General features: G+C 44.7%; 1 protein-coding gene across 2 annotated transcripts in view; it reads left to right on the top strand.

Moving 5' to 3' along the window:
* Window positions 1–19,508, top strand: part of HYDIN (HYDIN axonemal central pair apparatus protein) — a 403,917-nt gene that overhangs the window by 279,672 nt on the left and 104,737 nt on the right. For both annotated transcript variants that reach the window (XM_047711407.1, XM_047711408.1), the window contains 10 exons: window positions 1,738–1,865; window positions 5,324–5,451; window positions 5,886–6,022; window positions 6,256–6,383; window positions 6,520–6,711; window positions 7,048–7,197; window positions 10,111–10,350; window positions 15,280–15,448; window positions 17,701–17,880; window positions 18,335–18,508. In XM_047711407.1, coding sequence (XP_047567363.1) covers window positions 1,738–1,865; window positions 5,324–5,451; window positions 5,886–6,022; window positions 6,256–6,383; window positions 6,520–6,711; window positions 7,048–7,197; window positions 10,111–10,350; window positions 15,280–15,448; window positions 17,701–17,880; window positions 18,335–18,508 — 1,626 coding nt within the window. The remainder of the gene's footprint in view (window positions 1–1,737; window positions 1,866–5,323; window positions 5,452–5,885; window positions 6,023–6,255; window positions 6,384–6,519; window positions 6,712–7,047; window positions 7,198–10,110; window positions 10,351–15,279; window positions 15,449–17,700; window positions 17,881–18,334; window positions 18,509–19,508) is intronic.

Raw genomic sequence — 19,508 nt, 5'->3', positions numbered from 1 at the left:
GGTCCATGGCAGTCCCAAAATTAAGACCCCTGGCCAGTTTTGCCATCAGGGAACTGCAATCCAGAGGGATCAGGAAGTTGCACTTAGAAAGGCCTTTTCCTCCAGCTGCAGTCTGTCCCTGAAGTGTCCTCACTGTGGCACGCTCACAGATGGCCACTGACGCAAAAGGCTGATTTTACTCCAAGGAGTAGAAATCACAAAATAAAAACTGTACAGAAAGGCAGCCAAGGTTCCGACCCCTTCTGTGGTTTGGCATTACACAGTTTAGTGGCTAATTTAGACTTTGATTAGTTGTCTGCCCACACCTTAGCCAAGGTTTCTCTGGTAACATCTAGCCCCTGGAGCCATCCCTCTAGACCAAAAGACTTCCATCGTGGCAAATCCCAAAACTCAGCTGAGTGGCTGTCTTAGCCATGGATTCTCTGGTTCTTTTTTCCCCACATGGGGTACAAGGTAAAGGGTTAAGACAAAGTTCTCATCCTTCTCTGTGACTCCTTCAAGCTCCTTGAAATTTTCATTCCACAGATGGCTTCAGATGGAGCCCTCGTCCTCAGCCTTTCCCCCTCCCCTGTGCCCCAAAGTCACTGGCTCACCTGCCGATTGACGATCATCCGTTATATCCTGACTGCTCCCTGAAAATACAAGCACAACTGTTGGTCCATTTAAGACCATGTTACACTCTGGGATCTAGAGTTCCTGCCAGCCAGACGTTAGTTAGTCCAGCTCCACAGAGAAGTGTCAGGACGGAAAGCCTTTGCCACTGGGTGGAAAACCCGGTTCCCAGCCGGCCTCGTTAAGGCAGTCGCCATGTTTGGCCAGCAGAGGGCTTTCAGAGAATGTCCATCTGAGTACTGTGAATACCGAATGTACTTCTAGTTGGGTCTCCTGTGTTTGTTACAAGTCCAATGCTTCCTACTATCCCGGAGTACGCACTTCTCTTTCTCTGCCTACCTCATCCCTCAAGCATGTGAATTCGCATTGGCCGACGGGTGAACTCGGGTGTCTGAACTCTCTCCACTGATTGCCTACATCCCTGATTGGGGGAATTGAAACCTGTTAAGTTGCAGTTGTAGTTCCAAATATCATCCTTTGGTTTGCTGGGATTTAATAAACGTGCAAAGTGACCTAAAGGATGACCGGGGCCATCTGAGTGTGTCCAGCATGGAGGGGGCTCCCAAGTCATGCAGTGTTAGTGTTAGAACCAGAAGAGCACCGAGGAAGCTGGAATCTGCTTGCTCACCCTGTGACTTAGGGTATTACTGCCACCAAGTTCTTGAGGACCAGTTGGGGGGCTCACTACAGCATAATCTCCTTAAACTCCATGGGGTTTCTTTTTTTGTTGTTGTTAGATTTTTATTTATTCATTTGACAGACAGAGATCACAAGTAGGCAGAGAGGCCGGCAGAGAGAGAGAGAGAGAAGAGGAATCAGGCTCCCTGCTGAGCAGAGAGCCCAATGTGGGGCTCAATCCCAGGACCCTGGGACGATGACCTGCACCGAAGGCAGAGGCTTTAACCCACTGAGCCACCCAGGCGCCCCTCTCCATGGGGTTTCTGATCCAAACTGAACTCACTCACAAACTACATCACCCTCTGAGGCAGAGAAAACCTGGCAGACGAAGCACCAAAAAGTTCACTTCCCTTCTCACTCTATGCACCCTGAGCTGACAGTCTGTGTTTTAGGCATAATTCATATATTTCCAATCATCCTTATTTCCTTCACCTTCCAATCCCACAGGAAATGAGAAGTATGAAACCTTTTTGAATCAAGCCAGAAAAAATCTAGAAAAAGAACACCACAAGAAACATGAAATACTCATTCACCTAGAGACAACTGAGGAAATGTCTGAGGATGAATCTTTGGAGGTAAGATTAGCTTCACTCTGCACAAAATGACTATGGGAGAATAGGAGGTGCAAAGGCCCAGGGGCAAGAAGGACATGGTATCTCTGAGAAACAGAAAGGAGAAAAAGATGTAACTAGAGCAAAGAAGGGGGAGAGGTAAGGGGTCCCCTAGGGAACCTATTAAGGGTTTCGAACTTTATTCTGAGGGCAACAGCAAGTCACTGAAGTGTTTCAAGTGGAGCCTTGGATAATCAGATTTGCATCTTTAAAAAATCTCTCTGGCTGCCCTGTGGAGCTCGGAGAAGCTCTCAGGGGCCTGCGGGGGATGGGAACAGATGTGCTGAGGTGTGCTCAGTTTCTTAGAAGCTGATGGGGTAACTCTAAATGAGAGGTAGTGGTCGTGTCAACAAGGGTGATGACACAGGAGGTAGGGAAACTCTGGTAGGTTCAAGAAATACTCTGGGGGTGGAATGGTCAGTGATTGGGGATTGGTTGGATGTGGGGGTGAGGCAGAGGTGACCCACTGAGATGGGAAACTCAGGACCTGAGGAGTGAGAGAGGCTAGAGAAAGTGCTCTGAGTCACCAGACGGTCATTGTGATCACAGGAAAGGGTGAGATTTCCTGGGAAGTGTACCAAGTGAGCAAGGGAGAGCATCGATCCAGAGTAGAGCCTCTGGTCTCCAGCAGCTAAGTGGGGGCAGGGACAGCCAAAGAGGTTCAGCATGGTGTCTCCGAGGTGGGAGCCCAGCCAGGAGTTAGTCTTTTGAGGTAGAGAGTGACCCAGCATATAAATAAAGGCTGCCCTTGTGGGGGGAAGTAAAAGCAAAAATCCCAAAATGTTCTCCCTCACTATTCCCTGAAATGCTTCTCTCAACAGTCCATTCCTCACCATGAAGGCTGCTTTCTCCCTGTGCTCATCTTTTAAAATGCAAATGTGCATGAGAATATTGTCCCAGGGAAGAGTTACTTATGAAGCTAGCTGCAGAGCCCTTAGGCTGGGGAAGAGCAGTGTCACTGGGGAGACGGGGAGCCCCAAAGGCCACCCGCGATGGCTTGCTTTGCTGAAACTTTGAGTGCACCTTTGCTCCAAGGACGATCATAATTAATAACATGAGCTACCATTTACCGAATGTTGCCCAAGCCTGTGTCACCCTACGGACCTGCATTCATTCGCCCCCTCCCACGGTGGTGGGGAGCCGTACGGTGCCACTCTTGTCTCAATTTCACAGTGAGACAGGATTTGTGGAAGTGAGGTGCAGGTCCCCAGGCAGGCAGCCAAGCTAGGCTCTGAATCCAGGCCTGTCCGACTCCCAGGACTGTGTTCTTAGCCTCTGTCCTGTCCCCTGGGGCCCCCAGCTGTCCATACAGGACAGCAGCAGGTCTCCACTCTGCTCACAACATTGCCCGGTGGCTCCTCTGCGGAGCCTTAGTCCCGCCGTCTCTGGCGGCCCCTCCAGTTCCGGGCTGGGGCTTCTGAGAACCGGCTGAAGGCCCCGGCAGAGCGAGCTCGTCCTCGGTCCCAAGGTAGCGGGGCCACCTCTCCTGGCTCCGAACAAGCATAGGGTGGGCTTTGCTTGCGTCGAGATGACTGGACACACCTGTCGGTGACACATGCGCCTCTCCCAGAGCTCATCGCGTCCCTTGGTCTCCTCACGGGCCCCTCCACACATTAACCTTCCCGCTTGGCCCCAGACCTAAGGTGTGAGTCTTTGAGAACAGTATTTCTCAGTCTTTTTTCACTCTCACCTCCCAGGACATTTTTTTTTTCTAACCCCCCCATGTAATAGTCTTATTATATTTAAAAAAAAAAAAAAAAAAACCTCTTTGTACACTTTGACAATAACATTTTTTAACTTTTTTTTTTTTAAGATTTTATTTATTTATTTGACAGAGAGAAATCACAAGTAGGCAGAGAGGCAGGCAGAGAGAGAGGAGGAAGCAGGCTCCCCGCTGAGCAGAAAGCCCGATGTGGGGCTCGAACCCAGGACCTGGGATCATGACCTGAGCCGAAGGCAGCGGCTTAACCCACTGAGCCACCCAGGCGCCCCCATTTTTTAACTTTTTATTTTGCAATATCTATAGATTCACAGGATGTGGCCAAAGAAAAACTATTTTCCCCAAAGGTAACATCTTAAATAACTTGTAAGACATGGTACCACAATATGAAAACCAGGAAATGGTCATCAGTACAAGCCACAGAGCGTATCAGATTTCCATTTGATTTGCGCTCATTTGTGCGTGTGGTTCCACGTAATTTTTTTGTACATGTAGGTTTCCGTCACCCCTACCACAATTAAGGTACAGAACTGTTCCACCACCACAACGATACCTTGTGCTTGAGGAAATAGAATTAAAAACAAAATCTCCTTCCAACCCAGAGAATCTCCCCACAGAGGGAGCAGAGAAAGAAAACAATTTTATTGTTGAATAAGCATTAAACCAGGTTGTGATCCGCATTATAGACCGTCCACTAAGAGATTGCAAAGACAGAAAGAAATTTCAGCCTTTTATATAACCAAACATATGACCTCTTATATACATGTTCTCGAGGTAAACACTAACTAGCCCTTAAGTAAGAACTATAACTAACTATAACTAGTCCTCAAGTAAGAGAACTTGACAGCACCACCTGTCATACATCATTCATCCTGAATTCACATGGTAATCAGGGTGACCCTCTGTGTTAGAAAATTGGCTTTATCCAGAGGGAAACCTCTCATGTTTGCAGGATAGGGCTCTCTGAAGTCAGGCTCCTAGCCTCTCACAGAAACTGGGAGATGGGGCCTCTATCTTACCTGGTGATCACGTTTTGAAGAGAAGGTTCCCCGGGCCTTGAGGAAGACACTGCTGGATTATAAAGCTGACCAGAGTCAGTAGGCTTTAAGAAGATCTATATGTATTTCAGAAAAACAGAGAAAGAACTCACAAGCTTTTGAAGCAATTTGTCCTAAGAAAAGGGAGTGGGAAGAAGTCTCTCCCCTTATTTTCAACAAGGAGAATCCAACCTCTTATCTGTCATTTGTATTTGGCCTTACAAGCTACTTCTTCATAGCCACCCCCCAATCTCCTTTCCCTTACCCGTGGCAACCACTGTAGTTCTCTGTTTCTATACTTTCATTATTTCAAGAACGTTATAGAAAGCGAATCATTCAGTGTGTAACCTTTTTCATTGAGTGTCATGCCCTTGAGACCCATCAATATCGATAGTTCTTTCCTTTCCATTATTGAGGACAATTCCATGGTGTGGACATGCCTGTTTACCACCCCCTCCACCACCCCCATGGAAACTGCAATACCACAGATATACTGTATGTCTGTTTATGTATCGTGGCCCTTTGGAAGGCCACAAATCACTGTAATATCTAAAATTTTTTCACCCCCTCCATGGAGCAATTCTTTCCCTCGTAGAGAGGATTTGCCCCGTTGAGAATGCGTGTTCTAGAAGAATTTGCTCACTCGCTGTTCTTTCCTACTCTAGTTAAGTCCTCAGCTCCAGATGGAGGTAGAGCGACTTATAGTCCAAGGCTACGCCATAGAACATCAGAAAACAATTATCCCCGATTCTGCAGATGACCTGAGCTATCGGAGTCGTCAAAAACTAGCCAAGTGAGTGTCGTTCTGTTTGGGGCCTGTTTCAGAGGGCATCAGAGCAAACGGTGTCACCCACCAGAGTGCAGCCTGAGTTAATTAATGGTTGGTCATCTAGAAATGAAATCTACTCACCTCCTGTATCTGCCATCCTCCAGCATCCAGCCAACCAGGAAGGTCTGTGCCTCTGAAAGTCAGAAACCTCTGGCTTTGCCTAATGGAGAGGCTGGGTTTCAGGTTCATGAGGGCCTAGGCCGAATGTGTTTTGAGATAATGACTGAAACAGCAGTATGGACTCCTGGGCATGGGGGAGCTTCTTGTTCCTAGTCTTCTCTCTGGAGGGTGGTTCTTCTCCATTCCCAAGGACAAAATTGTGACAAGAGATAGAAGAGAACAGCACAATCTCTGTTTTGGAAAAGTGACTGGTAAAGAGAGATCGTTAACTGTTTCAGAGTCCAGCTGCCAGAGTATGTCCTGGATTTTGGCTACATCATCCTTGGTGACGTCCGGACACATATCATCAAGATCACCAACACCAGTCACTTCCCAGTGTCCTTCCATGCAGAAAAGCGTGTCCTTCATGATACAGGTAACCAAGCTAGGGAGACCTTTTCCTCTTGCCTTTGTCATTTCTAACAAGGTGCCCAGCTGTACTGTTCTGCTGGAATTGTGTTCATGTTTTTTCTGGGATCAGCTGAAAGAATTCTTGGCCCATTAACTGAGACTTGGAACGGTCATCCTGCCCCAAAAGGACTCTACCTATAGCAGCGCTTGTTTGCTCTTTCTCTTTCCCACAAAGATATGTTGTTTATCTTGGTCTAGGCTTTAGTACTGAGTTAGATCGTGTAAAGAATCTCCCTTACTGTGAAACGGAAACATTTGAAATCAAATTTGACCCACAAGGAGCCAGTCTTCCTGTTGGAAACAAAGAGGTCATCTTACCCATCAAGGTACGACTCAATGCAGGGCCCAGCTTGTCATCCCCAGCTACTGTTACCCCTAGAATGAGCCAGTTACCATTTCAGAGCCCCAAGTCTTCTCCCAACCCCATGCCACGTGGTAACACCAGCTTTATGCCTATTCTAGGTGGTCGGAGGACCAACAGTTCACATCTGTCTCCAAGCCAAGGTGACCATTCCCACTATGACACTGTCTTGTGGGAAAGTGGAGTTTGCCACAGTTCAGTGTGGACAGTGCCTCGTGGAAACTATTCAGTTTTCTAATCCTCTCCAAGTCCCTTGTGAATGGTTCGTCCAAAGCCATAAGCCAGTTAACAAGGTAAATGGGTTGTGACCCATCAGTCTGCTTCTTCCATCTCCATTTTGGCCAGAATCATGATTCGAGACCTTTACACTTTCATTATTTCAGTCGTCAGCTCGAGACCTAGAGTGACAACCGCTGCTTCCTAAATACAATCTAAGCCCTTAGCCCTGCATTCAAGGACTTCCCAGGCCATGCTGTCTGGGGGATGTCTTACTTATCTCTATAGCCCTGGTATCTACCCATTCCCTGACAGCTGGGAGGGACTCAGTAAATGTAGGCCTAATGAGTGGAGTATGGAATAAATCTGTTTTCCATAGTAGATGATCTAATTGTCTAATGTTTATTAACCAGCTGGAGAAACACATGCCAAAATACTTAAGACGGAAACTCCATGCTGAATTAAAGCCAAAGACACGCATCTTTGAGATCCAGCCCATGTCTGGGGTCTTGGATCCTGGGGAGAAATCCAATGTGCAAGTGAAATTCATGCCTAAAGAAGAGGTAAGCTTTAAAGAAATGTGGTTCCATTCAGACTTTTTGGGTTTCTTTGAGCTTTCCTCAAAGGCCCACTTGATGAGGCTGGTGTCCAGGGAATCTGAGTGACCTTGGCTTTGTTATTGTGATAAGGACATTAAGTACTTGCTTCATGTAGGAGCCGTGTGACCCGGTAGTTAAGAGCACCAGCTCCAGAATCGGATCTATCTAGCACGTCAGCTTTTATCGGCAGACCTGGGTGAGTGGCCTTCTGCTTCTGCACTTGGAGGCTGTGCGGCTTTGAGTAATCTCTTCACCTCTAAACCTCAGTCTGCTCATAGATAAAATGAAAAATAATATCACATGTCAAAAATCCCCTATTGCAATTCTAAAATCCAATAAGCTGCAGAAAACAGGGGGAAAAATTTCATAAGTTTCAGACCCAAACTCATTTGGTGGAAAAAACCTCATCTGAACTGACAGGAGACTACTTAACCTTTATTTATCCCACTTAGTTTGTGGACTCAAACATTGCAGCTGCGGAAATATTAGTGTCTGATTTTTAGGGGGCCTCCCCCAGCCCCTGTGGAGGATATTATATAACAGAGAGTCTGTACATTATGTTTACCTTTTAAAAATCTGAATTTGAAAGCTTCTTGCTCGTAGGGTTTCAGTTAAGACAGTATCAACCGGCCATGCCTTCTTCGTAGGGTTATTTTGAAGATTAAATGAATTAATGTGAATAAAACTCACAGCAAAAGGCTCTCCACGTAGTAAGTATCTCAATAACTATTTACTGTTGTCATTGGTCATTAGAATAATAAGAAGTACTTCCTGGTGGATGTACTCCCTGGGCCTCGTAGGCATTTCTTTTTTGAATACCATTAGCACAAAGCTACTCCGAGCAAAGAAACAGAGTAAAAATAAAATCCTCCAGCCAGAGAGGATCTCAAGGGGTTACCCTGTAAAGACTTGTGCTCAAAGCTTAAGGCATTAGGGAAATGGCTTTCTCTCCTTTATTCTTTTAAAAGAAGAAAATCGATGTAGGTTTTATAGAACGCCTACAGTTAATGCCCATTTTCCTGGTAATGGAAATGCTTTGAAGAAATGCTGTAGACTCTACAGAGAGAAAGAAGAAAAGCGAATGACTTTATATCTGATTCTAAAATAAAGCCCCTGCTTCTTTCATTATCAAAATCTCCCCAACCCTGTCTTTGAAAAGAAAAGAGAATTAATATGTTTGTCATTCTTAGAGTCTTAAGACTTTTAGGGGTTTTATTATCAGGGTTGCCAAGATTTGTGGTACTTTACTAAAAGAGGGACATATCAGTAAATAAGTAAAAAAAAAAAAAAAAAAAAAAAAAAAAAAAAAAGATCTATTCAGGTGGTTCCATAACCATTGAGTTGGAACAGGTCAAAGTTAATAAAGTGTTTCCACCAACTGGGAGAGCAATTTATTGGCAATATGCAAGAAATTGATTAGCCTTGCAACCCACACAGTCCACATCTCTGTCTCCTTCAGCATCGGCACTACAGGAGAAATCACGGATGTTATACCAGATGTTCAGAATACTCCGTTAGAAAACAAGGAAATGAATAAAATGTCTTAGAAATATTTCCATAAAAAGCAATCAAAATATAGAAGTTTGGATCAAAAGGTGCTAAGTCCATAGTTATATAAGAAAACCTTTTAGCCAATAATTCATTCTCTTATTGTCTCCAACAATATTTTGTGGGTGTGAATCTATGTCCATCCACATTCTATCCATCTGATTTTTCCTTCTTGAGCTAAGATTCTTAGAAACTCTTCAAATTGTGAAGCCAGTCATGCTCTCCCAACCCAAGCCATGAGCCTAACTATATCAGAATGACCTGGGCATGTGGTTAAAAATGCAGATTTCCGGGACGCCTGGGTGGCTCAGTTGGTTGGATGACTGCCTTCGGCTCAGGTCATGATCCCGGGGTCCCGGGATCGAGTCCCACATCGGGCTCCCAGCTCCATGGGGAGTCTGCTTCTCCCTCTGACCTTCTCCTCGCTCATGCTCTCTCTCACTGTCTCTCTGTCTCAAATAAATAAATAAAATCTTTTTTAAAAAATGCAGATTTCCCAGCCTTTCCCTCTCCCTGTCAAGTCAGGATCTCTAGGGATGGGCCTGTGAATCCACATTTTTAATAGGTTCCCTAGTAAAACCAGATTAGGATAGTTGCTATCCCTAGCAATTGGTATTCAGACTGTAATTATAATTGATAAACTGAATACCCCAGCTGACCATCCCTGACCCGCTGCCTAACTGTATTTTCAAATAACAGAAATATGTTCATTCAGAATCTACCAGAAACAGACTTGGAGACAAGGATTCAAGTGCAAGCAGATTAACTGAGAAGTGCAGGAAACACTGATGGAGAAGTAAAAGATGGTTGGGGAAAAGAAGGCAGCTAATAGGGTGTGCAAGTGAGCCAGCTGCCTTGGAGACTGGAACATAATCCTACTGGGATACCCTGAGGAATTGGACAAAATGCACATTTCAGAACTACCCCTTCCCAGGAGCAAGGAAACTGAGGTGTTTATGTGGTAGTTCCTTAGTCACGGGTTGAGGATTGCTTCCAGAAGATGTTAATCCCAGTACTTCTGCCTTGCCCTGCCCACATGCAGCAGGGCCCATGACATAGGAGCAGAGGTACAGATAGTGGAGAGTCTGAAGGATGAGTGTGGCATCTAAAGGGCCTTCTATGAGTGATGAAGCACTTGTCACAATGCCGGGCATGCTGGATACCCAGTATGAATGCAGAATTATACATTGTTCTCATGCAATTTTACATAAAAAATGTCCTCTCTTAATGTCAGTAGCATCAGTTTTGTCCCCACATGGTTTCCAGGTTTACATTGCATGTGACAAAAAAACAAAGTTAAGATGCTTATTCTGTTTTTATGTCTTCCAGAAATTCTACAGCCAAACCCTGGTGTTCCAGATTTCGCAGAGTGCTCAGAAGCTTATGCTGCTGGCACAGGGGCAAGGTCTAGAGCCACGCTTGGAATTTAGTCCTTCAGTTCTGGAGCTGGGGCCTCTGCTGCCTTATGCACCTGGAGATGAGGGTGAGGTGGTGGTGAAGAATCCCTGCAGCTTTCCCATTGAGTTTTACTCCTTAGAATTTGACCAGCAGTATCTCTTAGAAGAGAAGGTGAGCAGAGGCCAAAACCAAATTTCATTTTCCTCCCTGTGCGGGGCCCTACCCTGTACTGGTGCTCTTCCCCTGATGTGGACAACTTCCTCCTGATCTTCGCCCCTTCTTCCCCTTAAACCCTTCCTTGTCAGTTTAAATATCACTTTGTGCCTTTCTTGACCTCCTTCCCTTGCTGTGATTAGAATTCGTTGCTTCTTTGTGATCTCATTACACATTTTAAACAACTAATTGAAAAACTAATTATTGCTCATGGTTAAAATTCAAACAGTAAAGAATGTAAGCAGCAATCATTGTATTTGAAGTGAGTTTCTTGTTGACAGCATGTAATCAGGTTTAAAAAAAATACACTCTGGTAGTCTCTGTTTTTAATTGGTATATTTAGACCATTTACATTTAATAAAATTAATTTCAGGGCTTAAATCTGCCACTTTTTTTTTTCTGTTTGTTCTGGGCTGCATTTTTTCCAATTGTTCCTCCATGTACTTTTTTTTAAAAAAATATTTTAGAGCAGTTTTAAGTTCACACCAAAATTGAGGGGCGCCTGGGTGGCTCAGTGGGTTAAGCCTCTGCCTTCAGCTCAGGTCATTATCTCAGGGTCCTGGGATGGAGCCCCGCATTGGGCTCTCTGCTCAGCAGTGAGCCTGCTTCCCCTTCTCTCTGCCTGCCTCTCTGCCTACTTGTGATCTCTCTCTCTGTCAAATAAATAAAATCTTTAAAAAAAAATTGAGGGGAAGTTACAGAGATTTCCCATATAACCCTGCCCCCCACACATACATACTTTCCTCTTATTATCAACATCTCCAAGTAACATGGTACATTTGTTACAATTGATGAATCTACGTTGATACATCATAATCACCCAAAATGCACAGTTTACGTTTGAGTTCACTCTTGGTGTTGTACATTCTGTGGGTTTGGACAAATATCTAATGACATGTATCCACCATGACAGTATCATACAGAGTATTTTCACTGCCCTAAAAATCCTCTGTGTTCTCCTACTCATCCCTCCCTCTTCCCAACCCCTGGAAACCATTGATCTTTTTACTATCTGCATAGTTTGGCCTTTTCTAGAATGTCATATAATTGCAGTCATACAGCATACCTTTTCAGATGGGCTTCTTTCATTTACTAATACACATATACGTTTCCTCCATAGCTTGATAGCTCTTTCTTTTAATACTAAATAATATTGCATGGTCTGGACATCGCAGTTTTTTTATTCACTGACCTACTGCAGGACATCTTGGTGGTTTCTCAGTTTGGGCAATTATAAATAAAGCTGCCGTCAACATCCATGTGCAGATTTTTGTGTGGACATAAATTTTTATCTCCTTTGGACAAGTACCAAGTAGCACAATTGCTGGATCATACGGTAAGAGTATGTTTAGTTTTATAAGAAACTGCCAGAGAGTCTTCCAAAGTGGTTGACCATCTTGCTTTCCCACCAGCAGTGAGTGAGTGTTCCAGTTGTTCCTCATTCTCATGGGCAGTAGATGTTGTCAGTGTTTCGGGTTTGGGCCATTCTGATAGGTATGCAGCCTGCCTTGTTTTGATTTGCATTTCCCTGCTGACCTCTGAGGTGGAGCATCTGTTCATAGGCTTATTTGCCATCTATCTGTCTTTCTTGGCGAGGTGTCTGTTAAGGTCTTTGGCCCATTTTTTAATCCAGTGGTTTGTTTTCTCTCTGTTGCAGTTTAAGAGTTTTTGACATATTTTGAATAACAAATTTATCAGACGTATCTTTGGCAAATATTTTCTCCCATTCTATAACTTGTCTTTTCATTCCCTTGACATTGTCTTTTGCAGAGCAGAGGTTTTTAATTTTAATAAAGTCCAGCTCATCAATTATTATTTTCGTGGACTCTGCCTCTGGTGTGTTTCTAAAAAGTTGTCACCACACCCAGGGTCATCTGGATTTTCTCTTAAGGGACATTCTAAGAGTTTTATGGCCGTATGTGTTTCATTTAGGCCTTTGATCCATTTTAAGCTTTGCAAAAGATGTCCCATCCATCTAGATTTGTGCTTCTTATATCTGGATGTCCAGGTCTGGCATTGTTTGTTGGAAAAACTATCTTTGCTCATTGCATTTCATTTGCCCCTTTGCCAGAGGTCACTGGACAGGTCACGTGGGTCTATTTAGATCTCTGTTCTGTTCCACTGATCTAGCTGGGTCTGTTCTTAACCATCTCTGCCCTGTTCCACTACCTTGAGGCTAGGATGTATAAACTATCCCTTTATCTAATACCCTTAGTACTCTACCTGTTAGAGACTGCTTCTTAGTTCCCTACTGTGAGCAGCTATGAAATTAGCTACTAATCTCTTTTTCTCTTTCCTCACCACCCTCTAACTTAAAATGATATTCTTCTCAATTAATGCTTACTGGGTAATCATGTCACGTGCACTCACTCCATGTTTTGCTTCTTGTACCGTATCTGTCATGTCAGAGCTTACAGCATTAGGATATCAGAACCTACTTTCTATCACTTAGTCTTAGTTCTGTATTTATGTGTGTTCAGTGTCCAGCACCAGTCCTTGTGATGAAACTTCTCCAGTCACCTCTGTGTGATCTGCAGTGGATTCCTCAGGAGGGGCTCACAGGAACGCTATTTCCTGAGTACATGCCTGGTGTAACTATTCACCTGCAGCTTTTATGCTTGAAGATAGTTTTGGTTGGTTACAATACCTTTCGCTCGGTTTGCACTTGAATATCTTAAATGCATTGCTTCGTCGTTTTCTTCTATGCTGCTCATGAAGTCTGATGCTTAGTTTTTTGTTGTATATTAATTCGTTATCTACGGCTGCAAAACAAATTGCTCCCAAGCTTAACAACTTAAAACAACAAGCGTTTGTTATCTCATGCTGTCTGTGGGTCAGAAATTTAGGAATGGCTTGGCTAAGATGGTTCTGCTTCCTCGGGACCTTCCCCCAACTCAACCTGTTTGTCTTCTGTCTTCTTTACATCTAGTGTTTATGCTCTGCCTGATTTAGATTCTGCATCTAAAAGTTTCTCTCAGAATGGGAATTTGTCCCTGTAGACAGGAGTCTTTTCATTAGGTATTCATGCAGTGCTCAGTGGCTTCTGTTGGCCCCACATCCTCTGCTGTGTGCCAGGTTCACAGGAAAGGCGAAGCAAAGGCCCTGAGACGTGCAGCAGGCTTCATAAGGAGCACTCTCGGGAGCAATACCAGGAAACAATAAGGCGTGATGTGAGCTGTGATGGGATTATAGCAGAGACCTCGGCGGACCCCACAGGGAGCTCCGGAGCTGGGCCCGCTCTTCAGAATTGCCCCAGCTGAAGCAAGCTGGCCAGGCCTTTGTGTGTCTGCATCACCTAGTCTTTGGAATGTTCTTTCCTTTCCCCACTGACCTGCCATGCCAGCTCTGTCCTGTATCAAAGTGCCATATGTGAATGGATCTATTCTAAGCCTTCTTTTCTATATTGTCTCTGGTCAGTTAGTCTACCCCAATATCATTTCCATGCTGACTGTTAACTTACCTTCAAAAGTCCTTATATCTAGTAGGGAAGTCCTCTCTCTTTATTCTTCTTCATTAATGTTTTAACGCTCTTTTTATTTTAAGATTTTATTTATTTATTTGAAAGAAAGAGAGAGCATGAGCAGAGGGGGGCGCCAAGAGGGAGAGAGAGAAGCAGACTCCCTGCTCAGCAAGGAGCCCAACACTGGGCTCGATCCCAGGACCCTGAGATCACGACCTGAGCCGAAGGCAAATGCTTAACCCCCTGAGCCACCCAGGTGCCCTAACTCTTTCTTTCTTCCTTTTTTTTTTTTTTTATCATTTTTTACATTCAAGTATAATTAACATACATGATTATATTAATTTCAGGCGTTTCAACTATCTTAGCTCTTTATTCTTCCATATAAATTTTAGAATGAGCTTCTTTTTTTATTTATTTTTATTTTTGTAAAGATTTTTATTTAATTATTTGACAGAGATCACAAGCGGGCAGAGAGGCAGGCAGAGAGAAAGGAAGGGAAGCAGGCTCCCCACTGAGCAGAGAGCCCGATGCGGGGCTCGATTCCAGGACCCTGGGATCATGACCTGAGCTGAAGTCAGAGGCTTAACCCACTGAGCCACCCAGGGGCCCCTAGAATGAGCCTCTTAACAGTGGTTTTCACACAACTAAAAACAGTGATCCTAGAGAAGGAAAGGTTACTCAACAAAACAGAGTTTTCGTGTAAATTAGGCCCAATAGGAAGCTAATGCTTTCTAGAACTTTATTGTACTGTGTCTTATAAATATACATACACACTAAGGTTACCAGATTTAGCAGAAAGAAAAACAAGTTACACAGTTAAATTTGAATTTCAGATAAAAAAACATAGGACATATTTTACATGGACATTTTTATACTAAAAAAATTATTCATTGTTTATCTGTAATTCAGATTAAACTGCGCATCCCATATTTCATGTAACAACCCCAAAACACATTCCCTCCCTACCCCCACACTCCCCCCAACACATTCATGCGTACACATACTTAATACCATTTTACCGGTTTTTCCCTGGATCATCTATTTATGAGACAACCGCCTTCCTCGTCTAACATTGCTCCCCACAGGAATTTTCAAGAACATGTCCCTCAGAGTGGATAATGGAGCTCTGTACTTTTGTGAAAGGGAAAAAAAAAACAACAAAAAAACAGTATACGTTATTTATAAAACAAGAGGAAAATTCTCTCCCACATGTGAAATGCCCAGGCTCAAACGGGGCAAAATTCAAGATCTTATATCCCCAGATTCCGGGCCCAGCCTTTCTTTTTAGACGTCCCTGAAGGCCCATGCTACACACCCCCGCCTCAGGCAGGAGCTAAGGTCTTACAAGGTGGGTCCGCAGACCCCGTGAGGGCTGTGAGGAGGAAGCGTCCAGCCAGCCAACAGCCATCGCCCTCCTTCTCTTGCAGGTCTTGCGAACGTTGAAAGGCTACGATTCCTACAACACGCTGCTGCTGCCCCCCCGCCTTCCGGGGGACAAGCTGCCCCCAGAGCTGTATGAGTACTTTAAGGAGATGAAGCGGTCAAAAGAAGAGCAGATGAAGGCCAAGTATCTGGAGAGTCTGGTCCAGGAAAACGGTGAGAGCTCAGTGCCAAGAGCCCGGCTTCAGCCCCCTTCCTGGCGCCCCAGAGGCGTCCGTCCTATGAGGCCAGCCAGGCCTGTGCTAGGTGCCTCACAGATTTTGTTTCTAACCCTCCCAGAATGGGCCTGTCATCCCTGCTGCATGGAAGTGGAGACAGGGGTACATTCTCCTCTCTGTAGAGTCTAGCGAGGAGTTAAGACCTCAAAACATTGGGTGCAGGCATTAAGGAAGGCACTTGAAGTAATGAGCACTGGGTGTTCTATGCAACTGATGAACACTGAATTCTCCCTCTGAAACCAATAATACAGGATATATTAAATTTAATTTAAATGATAAGTGATATAGGTATAGAAGGACACGTGCTAGATACCCAGCCCCGTGCTGGGGGCTTTACACATAGAGATGAGAAACTAAAGCACTGACAGGCCAGGTCCACAGTTTGAAGGGGTAGAATTAGGATTTGAGCCCAGATCTCTCTGGCTCCAGAGTCCATGGTGGTAACCACAGTGTTCCACAGCTTCTGTGTGTGCCCAAGGGATGCAGTAACACATCCCACAGAGTATAGCTTGGTGCCCTAAAAGAGATAGGGAGTGGGGGTTCACACAAGGAAGAGGTTGGCCCTCCATGGTCCTCAAGGCCAAATCCCAATTAAAAGGCTTGACTGTGCTCTTATAATGTACTCTTTCCTGGCCCACTGTCCCTGAGTTACCCCATCATACACCCATGGTGCTCTCTTGTGTGCACTTGACCTTCGAGACTCCTGAATGACCTGTAGCATGATGCATGCTTCTCCTTCCTGCTTTCCATGCTCATCCCGGAAATGTGCCCTCCCTGCTGTTACTCGCTTTCTTTCTCTGTGTAACACTCATCGTGTGTGTAATTGTTTTCTTCATGCCCGTCTGCCCCCCCAAATGAGAAGTCCCCATAAAGGCAGGCAGTGATCACACGTTCCCCATCTTAGTGCCCAATAAATATGTGCTGTGAGGGCGAATGAATGAACTGAATAAAGTCCATTTGTCCCACCCTTGAGCTTATCTTGCCTCTCAAGGAAGCTGATCAGAGAATACTAGTTTGTCCTTTTAGGACAAAGATGAGAGAAGACCTCCTCTCCCCGCATTCTCCTGGTCATGTCACTGAGCACTATTGGTACTCAGATGCTAGAAGTGCCATCATGGAGACCACAGCCTGGGGGCTTAACCAACAGAAGTTTATTTTCTCGCAGTACAGGAGGCTCAATGTCTAAGACCAAGGTGTCAGCAGGGTTGTTTTCTTCTGAACCTCCTTCCTCGGCTTGTAGATAGCCATCGTCCCCCGGTGTTGACATGGTCTTCCCTCTGGGTGTCTGTTCAAATCTCCTTTTAAAGACCACCAGTCATACTGGAGTATGGATGGAATAGGACACCCATATGACGCAAGACACTGATCCTGGGAGGCGTGGGGCATTGACAATCTAAGGCAGAGAGGTTGGAGCTCTCCTATGACCGGCCTTGCTGGCCATGTCGTGGGAAGCAGGGAGTACAGTCTGCACATGAGAGCAGAGGGAGCAGAGGCTCAGAGAAGCCCTGGGGAAAAGCAGAGTATGCACCTGCCTGGTCCCCTCTGGCCCCCTGGGTCCCTGTTCTCCTTTCAGTGGGCCAGATGAAAAAATGAACCTCCCCGGGGGGAGAGAGGGGGCCATTTTGTGCAATCACAGCCCAATATCCCCATTGGAATTGTGAGATAGTGCCAGTGGGGAGGGCGCTAGGCAGGCAAAATAGTAGATATTCTTAGCAAGACCATGGACAAATGTTCATGAGATGTTAAGGGGAAAAACAGACTACAATTGGGATATACATTATAATCTCAAGTTCAGCTTTGAAAAAATGAGAAAGGAACAGTCTGAGAACTTGGAGCTCTCCTATTCTGGTATCATGAAATGCAGTTGCAATCACCATTTCTTTGTCTTTCCATCTCTTTCACCGATGAATTTTATAATTCCTACCCTTCTGAATTTCCTAAATTCCCTGAAACAACTGTATAATTTTTGTGGGGTTTTTTTTTTATGTTAAAATGTAGAAACACTCGGCAGGGAAAGTTCTTAACAGCCAACCGACTGCCATTCTCATTTCTTGGGGTTGGCTAGTCCAGGGTGATGGTGACCGGGTCAGTGATTCTCCACTTTGTCTCTCTTTCATTTTGTGTCCCCATCGCCCCTCTCCCCCTCCCAACTCTTCTGCATGTGTTTTTACGTCCTTGGCTCTCCCACAGAAGAGGAAGATGGGCTGTCGTCTGATCTGGGAACCTCAGCCAGTACAAAGAGGACCTCACTGAGCCAAGGGATCTCGGTCACATCCAACCTCGAAGAACGGCACCTTCCCACGGCCGAGTCCAAGACCTACCCAGATGAAGAGGAAGATGACGAGAGCCTGGAAAAAATCATGTTTCAAAGTAAACAAGCATTTTAATATTTTGGTAACAGTTCTCCCTATGCAGAGTTGGGAAGACTGTCTAGTACCTCTTCACTTTTCTCCCGGAAATGCACCCTCAAGCCTTCTAGCCCTGCTGGGTGTTAATTCTGTGTATGAATATGCCATCATATTTATTCAGCCATTTCCTGTCATGCTGCAAATTCAGCTAGTGTCTAGTATCATTTTTTTCAGCAGGGCACATTCCCCCAAAATAGAGTTAACAGTCAGAGAGTATATTTTAATTCTAGTGGTTGTGGACAAACTATTAGCCAAAAAAGGCACTGCCGCGTAAGGGAGTGAGAACACTTGCAGCAGGTGATTTGTAAAACAAAAGCGTCGAAGAAAGGAAAAGTTGTTCCCCTTTCCACCAGACGGTGTGAATCCCAGGCCTGTCCACATGCACTTACTTACACACGTATATTTTTACTTTGCAGCTGACAAGTTACAGAGCATTGACAGCCACTCCACAGAAGAAGTTGGAGAAGTCGAGAACAATCCAGTAAGCAAGGCGATCGCTCGCCACCTGGGCATTGATATTTCCTCAGAAGGCCGCATATCCAAGAACAAGAAAGGCATCGCCATTATCGTCCATGGGACGCCCTTGTCCGGTATGCATGGCCCTGAAGGGTTGCCCCTGTAGGGTTTATGGTGAAGTTCGCACATGTAATTTTTGAGACAATAAAATTTGAAATTTATATACCACAGGACTATCCCCAAACTACTCAATTGCCAACGTCAGAGATACAGGGTTAGAGAAAGAGCAGGGACCCCTTATTTTTAATTAATACATCTCTGACTTGTTTGAGCTTATATTCTTTCAATAATTTAAAAACATTAAACTATAAAAGAAAAATCCAAGACATGAAATCATTTAAAAAGAGAGGGGGAAATATGTACAAATCTTTTGAACTGGCCACATTCCTTCTATAAATTTATCTTGGGAAAATAATGACGTGGACGAAGATGGACAGCATGGCTGCTCGCTGCAGCATTGCTTGCCGTAATGAAAAACTGGGAGCAACTGAAGCATTCAGTGCGGAAGACTGGTTAATTAAGCCTCAGTACATCCGTAGAGTAAATTAATTTGCCACTAAAAATAGTGCCGCATGCACCCGTGTTCATAGCAGCATTATTCACAATGGCCAAAAGCTAGAAACAGCGCCACCGTCCATTGACAGGTGAATGGGAACTTGAAATGTGGTCCAATAGGCTATTACTCAGCCTCAAAAAGGAGGGAAATCCTGACACCTGCTACAACATGGATGAACACTTAGACATTATACCAAGTGAAATCATCACCCAAAGACAATCGCTGCATGATTCCACTTACATAAAGTACTTAAAGGAGTTAGACTCTTAGAAACAGAAAGGAGAGTGGTGGTTTCCAGGGACTGGGGAAAGGGAAGGATGGGGGCTTATTGTGTGGTGGCTACAGAGTTTCCATGTGGGAAGAGGAAAAAGTGCTGGAGCTCGATGGTGGTGACGGTCACACCACAGTGTGAATGGACTAATGTAACTTACCCGTACACATACCCATGGTCACGACGGTAAATTTTGTGTGTGGTAAATTTTGTGTGTTCATCACCACAGTTTTTTCAAAGTGCCATA

Source organism: Lutra lutra, chromosome 17, assembly GCF_902655055.1.
Source record: "Lutra lutra chromosome 17, mLutLut1.2, whole genome shotgun sequence".
Taxonomy (NCBI): domain Eukaryota; kingdom Metazoa; phylum Chordata; class Mammalia; order Carnivora; family Mustelidae; genus Lutra; species Lutra lutra.
Note: the sequence above shows the minus strand (reverse complement) of the source record. Positions and strands in the feature narration are given on the sequence as shown.